The sequence below is a fragment of the Galeopterus variegatus genome, unplaced genomic scaffold (assembly GCF_000696425.1).
Source record: "Galeopterus variegatus unplaced genomic scaffold, G_variegatus-3.0.2 Scaffold2139, whole genome shotgun sequence".
Lineage (NCBI taxonomy): Eukaryota > Metazoa > Chordata > Mammalia > Dermoptera > Cynocephalidae > Galeopterus > Galeopterus variegatus.
This window is the reverse complement of record NW_007728250.1, coordinates 115,298-121,478: the sequence shown is the minus strand read 5'-3', so window position 1 is coordinate 121,478 and position 6,181 is coordinate 115,298. Positions and strand designations below refer to the sequence as shown.

Genomic DNA, 6,181 nt, shown 5'->3' with positions numbered 1-6,181 from the left:
TTTTTTTTTTTTTTTTTTTTTTTTTGGCGGCTGGCCGATAGGGTAGGGGTATACAAACCCTTGACCTTTGTGCCTTGATGTTATCAGCACCATACTCTAACCAAATGAGCTAACTGGCCAGCCCTGAATTTTGATTTTTTAAAACTCGGACAAGATGATTGCTATTTTAGTTAGTCTTTACAAAAGAGATGTAATTTTACTTTCAGAGAAAGTATGACTTTTTCTATCAGTGAAATGAAATTTTTATGACTTTTGTCTCTACTTTTGTATTGTTGGTTTAAATCTCTTGTAGAATTTAAGAGAGGATTCCAAAGGTGTGGCCCTTCCCATGTTTTTTGTCTCCTTCAGTTGCTAAAGGCCTTAGGAATTTACTATTCCAAGAGCATATTTGTTAACAGTAATTTTAGCAATGCCTGCTATCAGGTGCTTTTTAAGGATAGTTCAGTGAGTTAAAATGGCCAGGTGCTTAAGGTTAATAGTGATAGTGTTTTTAAAAGAGTCTAATTAAAAGGCCATCTAGGGCCGGCCCGGTGGCGCACTGCGCTAGTGCGCCACTTGGGAAGCGCGGCAGCGCTCCCGCCGAGGGTTCGGATCCCACATACAGACCGGTTCCCGCTCACTGGCTGAGCGAGGCGCGGGGGCAACACCGAGGGTTGCGATCCTGTTGCCGGTCTCGGTCCGGTACGGGGGCGACACTGAGGGTTGCTATCCGTTGCCGGACATGGAAAAAGACAAAAAAAAAAAAAAAAAAGGGCATCTAATCTGTGAATCTGAATAAAGACTTTAAGATTTTGCTGTATACCTGTAAACATATAATTTGAGGGTTTCTTGATTTTTTTAGATGCAAAGTTATAGTGTCAATAAAGGAAATGTATGAATAAGAAGTTAAATGAGAGTATTGTTTAATTTGAAACTATTATGAAAATAATCACCAATATTTATTTGAAGGATTACATTGATTGAAATAATAATAGCTAACATACTAAGCAAGGGCTTCCTATGTGCCAGACACTGGACCAACTCCTTGTTATGCCATTTCATTTCACCTAATCTCCATTTTATGAGAAAGGAAAACCTGGTTTTGCTGAAATCAGCGGCTGGTAGATTGCAGAGCAAGGATTCAGATCTTAGGCTGTCCGACTGCCAGCCCAGGCTCTGAACCACTTGTCTCTACAGCTTCTACACTAGCACAGTCTGTCTGACAAGGCTGTGATGCTGTCTTACACAGTACTTACAATATGTCAATCCACACAGTGACTCTATGAGTGAGTAGACAAACATTAACTCCATTTTACAGACAAGGAAACTGATACTTCACTATTCCAAGGTTTCACAGTTGGCACATAATAGAGTTATCTTTGTTATCATCCTGGAGATCTAATGTATATAATAAATAAAGGATTTTCTTATGTGCTATTTTTGTGCATATGGAGGGAGAGTATATGAAATTTATTGAAATTTCATTAGAAACCTTTATCATGTGGTTTAAACTTGCTGTGTGTATCATGTGATCCTGTAATGACTCAGAACGTCTTAAATGACTTTTTTCTCTCCCTTCAAACAAAATCTTAGCAGTATCACTGCAAAATACCAGTGTGAAACTCCATAACACAGGTTATTCCAGCCAAGAATTTGAGGTGAGGACAGCTTTAAACTGTTCAGGCACATTAAAATCAAATCAGTGGTGGAAATGCTGGCAGCTACTCAGAAAAGATGTCTCTATAGCACATTAAAAAATCTTATCCCCTAGAGAGGATGATCAAGAGCTTGGGCACATTTATATCCGTTCAGGCACATTAAAATCGAATCAGTGGTGGAAATGCTGGCAGCTACTCAGAAAAGATGTCTCTGTAGCACATTAAAAAATCTTATCCCCTAGAGAGGATGATCAAGAGCTTGGGCACATTTATATCTGTGGCTGGAGAAGGGAGAAAGGGATCACTTTTATCGCCATGTCAGCGCTGAACAGCACATGACTCTCCTTCGAATAACTGTATGTTTCTTAATTTTTCCAAGGATTTTTAATTCATTTTGCTTATTATCATAAACATTTTCCCACTTTAGGAAACATAAAATTTATTAAGGTAATTGTAATTTAAAATATTCAAAAACCTGAACCATTCATAACATTGTTATTTAAATGGATGTCAGAAATTTTATCGCAGGAAAGTATATATGGATCCCCATAGCTGACTTCTTATGTTTAGTATTTTTCCTTTTGCCTGCCTAGGAACAATAGTTTCTGAAATGTGAATTTAAATGATACATCAAGCTAATAAATATGGGCTCGGCTAGCAAGTAAAAAGCATAACTAATTCAATTTAAATGTCCCCAAATAAAATAATGAACAAATACCTTGAAGATTAAGAATGTTAATGCAATTAGCAAAAATTATTATTCAATAAAAGTCATGTTTCAGTTTTAAGACAGACACTATGTCATTCAGTGACCATGTAAGCACTAAATTCAGGTACACTATATTCAACTGATACATAAAATAAAAATGAAATGCCTTTTTGAAGAAACTTGGGTAAAATAGTTTATAACGTGTTAGACAAAAGGAAACGTAAGTCCTCAGGGACAATGGGGAAAACTAAAACATGAGATTACTTAACAAGTAACCTTAGAGCCTAATCTCCCCTGCCTCTGGGGGTGGGGAGGGTGTAGCAGGTGGATGAACACAGTGAACATGGAACCTGAGGGGAAATGAGTTTGCCTAACTTCATTGCTACATAATGTGGTCTGAGGATGATCATGGCAGTGGTGTGTGCAGTACTGTAACTATTCGCTTTAATGTTTCTGTGATGTGTTGGCATTCTGCTTATTTGCAGGAAAGCGGTGGGTATTCTGATGAAGCAGCCTTGATCCTTCACAGGAAAGGGTTTGATTGCCAGTTCTCTAGCAGAGACACGGGGCTGCTTTGTTCTACTACTCAGGGAAAGGTAGGTTGAAAGGTTATTTTTGCTTATTGAGTTAGTGTGCTTTGAAATCTTCACTTTGCACAAACAGTCCTGACAATATGGTAATGTTTCATTGCCTCTTCACTCACTCATTTTCCTCAGCCTGAAAGTTAGCTCAAATCTCCTTATCTTCAGAAAGTACTTTCTCAACCTTCAGTCTCCTCTCCTGGCCAACACCAAAGTGTATAGCTGGAACCTGCGCACATTTGAAGGCAATGCCCTTGTTATTTATTATGCCTTCTATTTCTAACCTACAAAGCATCTTCTCCTTACTCCTCCCATTTCCCCTCCCCCTGACCACACACACACTCACATACCATCTAGTTCAGTGATGGTAAACCCAAGTCCTACAGAGGCCAAAGCACGTTTTATAATAACAGAAGCTGATGGGGATAGCAAAAAGGAAGTGACCGGAAGCATTAAGACTGTGATCAGTGGGATAATCCACCACAGGCCACAAGGCAGCTGTACTTAGCTCCAACCAGTTGTTTTCCCTTGGGAAGGAAATGTAGGTCTGGGTCTTCTGATTAATTCAGATTTGCATGAGTCAGCACTGTAGGCCCGACAGATCTTCAGTTTGAACACTGTTTGCTGGGTGCCTGTTTTTGATTTCTCTTCAAGTTGGTCTTGCTGGCAGTTCCATCAACCCTCTCCTTGGAAGGAAGTGAACTTTACTCTCCTTTCTCTGTCTCTGAGCACACTGTGACTTAGAGAAGGCAGACTGGCTGATTCTAGAACGCAAGCAGGTCTGCCCCACCAAGAAGCTCAGCTGACCCAGCTCTCCTCCAAAACCCCATGGATACACTATATGCCAGACTCAAGTCCTACAAATCAGCGTGTGTAGGGTCTGAAAAGAAAGAAAATCTATTGGGGGCCCTAAATCTACTCAGATAGATTGGCTTCTCCATTTCTTTTACCTCACCCTGCAAGAAGTTGGTGCCAAGAAAGTACTGATGTTTCTGTTATTTTTTCATCATGTTTGCAGTCTACCTCATTGTTGATGATCTGAGTATATTTGGCTGTGAGCATTCTGACATTAAGATGTTGAGTCTTGAGAGGTTTATATGATCCAGAGAGACATATTAGGATAACCTGGAAGGAGTGAGGGAAGTATTTTGGAAATGATCTCTCAACCCTGTAGGCTGAGACTCATTAACATAATGAGCCTTCCTTGTAGGCTGAGACTCATTAACATAATGAGCCTTCCTTGTAATGGGCCTGTGTTTTCCTTCGACTCTGTTGGAACAGGAAGAAGAAATGGTTGAAAACTACCATTGATAAGTATTGGCTGAAAGAGAATAAGGATGTTTTTAAAGCTTGTTGGCCCATAGATGTTTTTTTTTTTTTAATTATTATTATTATTGGAAAAGCAGCCTCTGTGCATGATGAAATTCTCAAGCACTACAGAAAGGAGTACAGAACAAGTAGCCCGTGACCATCACCAGTTGCCTATGTTTTCCTCCAGGGACAGTCTTAACGTCCAGCCTTACCCATTCTCATGCTATTTTTCACTGGGTGTATAGACATGCTACTAATCTTTCTTCAAAGTTGATCTAAATATGTGAATTTTTTATCGTTTACTTTTTAGATGTTGGTACAGAAATTTTTTAAAGAGTTTACTGTTGAAAGTCTCATCCCTTCATCGTTATCCTTGATGCATTCACCTCCAGTTGTCCAAAATATAAGTGAGATCAACTTGAGTCCCATGGAAATCAGCACATTCCGAATCCGGTTGAGGTGAACCTGACTTTCACATTTGGATTGGGAAGCATTGGCTTTTATACACTTCTTGGTTTGACGTGCAATAAAGAAGCACATTATTTTAGCTTCTGGCTACTGTGAGACATGAATTCTGTGATTTTTTTTTTTTTTTAAATTAGTACAGCAAGAAAAAAAAAAGCCATGCTATTAACCAGGTTTCTTTAAGTTCCTCCCATGAATCACCACCATCAGCGTGAGTTGATGCAACAAGTGAAGAAATGTTTAAAGACAGCCTCTCAACAGATTGTATCTCAGGTTAAATGTTAATTAAATATGTCTGTGTTGGGGGTTGTGAAGAGATTCTTATAAGTATTTGTGTACCTGACCCTTTGTTAGTTTTGTTAAAAAAAACCCATTTGACCGAAATGGAATAAAAAACTGGTGGGTAATAGCTAATGGCCAAAATGATTGCAGTCATTCATACAAGCTAGAAAAATTGTGTGTGGGAATAAGTGGAAACGTGCAATCCATCAATCCTTATGGCAAGTTGATTTTCACACCTTTTTTCTAATGAACCTCTTGACCCTTCCCTTCCCACCCTTTGTATTTCCAGAAATAACTGATTTTGAATCATTCAACAGTAGAAAAAGAGGCATATTTTCATTACTTGACAATATGGGATAGGTGCAATTTATTCCATTGTCACTAAAATAGAAGAAGCAATTCCATAGGTACCATAAACCTATTTTAGGTACCACAAGGTGTCTTTTTACACAGCTCATTTGAATACAGGTGTTCTGAGATGGGGTTTCTATTTTTAAATTACCATATCAAAATAAATGTGCCTTATTTTTTTATAAGTCTTGTTATATCTTTTGGTGTCCGTAGTACTGTTTGGGGAAGAAGGGACATTGGGGGATTAGGGTGGAGGGTGGGTTCTTTCTATGACACATAAATTGTGTAATTTTTGCCCGACAATGCTGGCCACCTTCTGATCTATTTCATTAAATTTGTGGTGATGTTTCTATAAACATTTTGACTATTTGAATGTACTGAGATGTCAGAAAACAAAACAAGGAAGAAAAATATTGTTAATTAAAATATGCTGCTGCCAAGGAAACTGCAACTTGAAGCAAGTATTTTGTAACATGCAAAATCTAGATACTGTTTCCATTTCACAGTAGTTAACCATATTGCAAAGAAAATGCTTTAAAATAGACCCTGTTTTGAAACCCACTTATATGTAGCTCCTCATGATTTATCTTACTAAAGAATATGTTCATTCAGTCAGTTTCAAGCTTTTTTATGTGCTAACCTCAAAGTGAAGTTCTAAATCCATGTGCCATTACAGTACTTTAAATAAAGTATATTTGGGGTCATTCTTTCCTCAACATTAAAACAACAGCACCATTAGCAACATTTAGAATATTTAGTTGCAGCAGAGAAAGGATTATTTGAGTATGTACAGTTTTGAAAATCTCTGAGTTAACTTAATATAGTATTATCTGACTTTAAACTTC

The 6,181-nt window shown here is 38.0% G+C and overlaps 1 protein-coding gene across 1 annotated transcript in view; it reads left to right on the top strand.

Moving 5' to 3' along the window:
* Nucleotides 1-5,490, top strand: part of MAN2A1 (mannosidase, alpha, class 2A, member 1) — a 167,834-nt gene extending 162,344 nt beyond the window's left edge. Inside the window, exons 21-22 of the mRNA XM_008580652.1 lie at nt 2,832-2,942; nt 4,549-5,490. Coding sequence (XP_008578874.1) covers nt 2,832-2,942; nt 4,549-4,701 — 264 coding nt within the window. The 3' untranslated portion in view covers nt 4,702-5,490. The remainder of the gene's footprint in view (nt 1-2,831; nt 2,943-4,548) is intronic.
* The last annotated feature ends 691 nt before the right edge of the window (nt 5,491-6,181 follow it).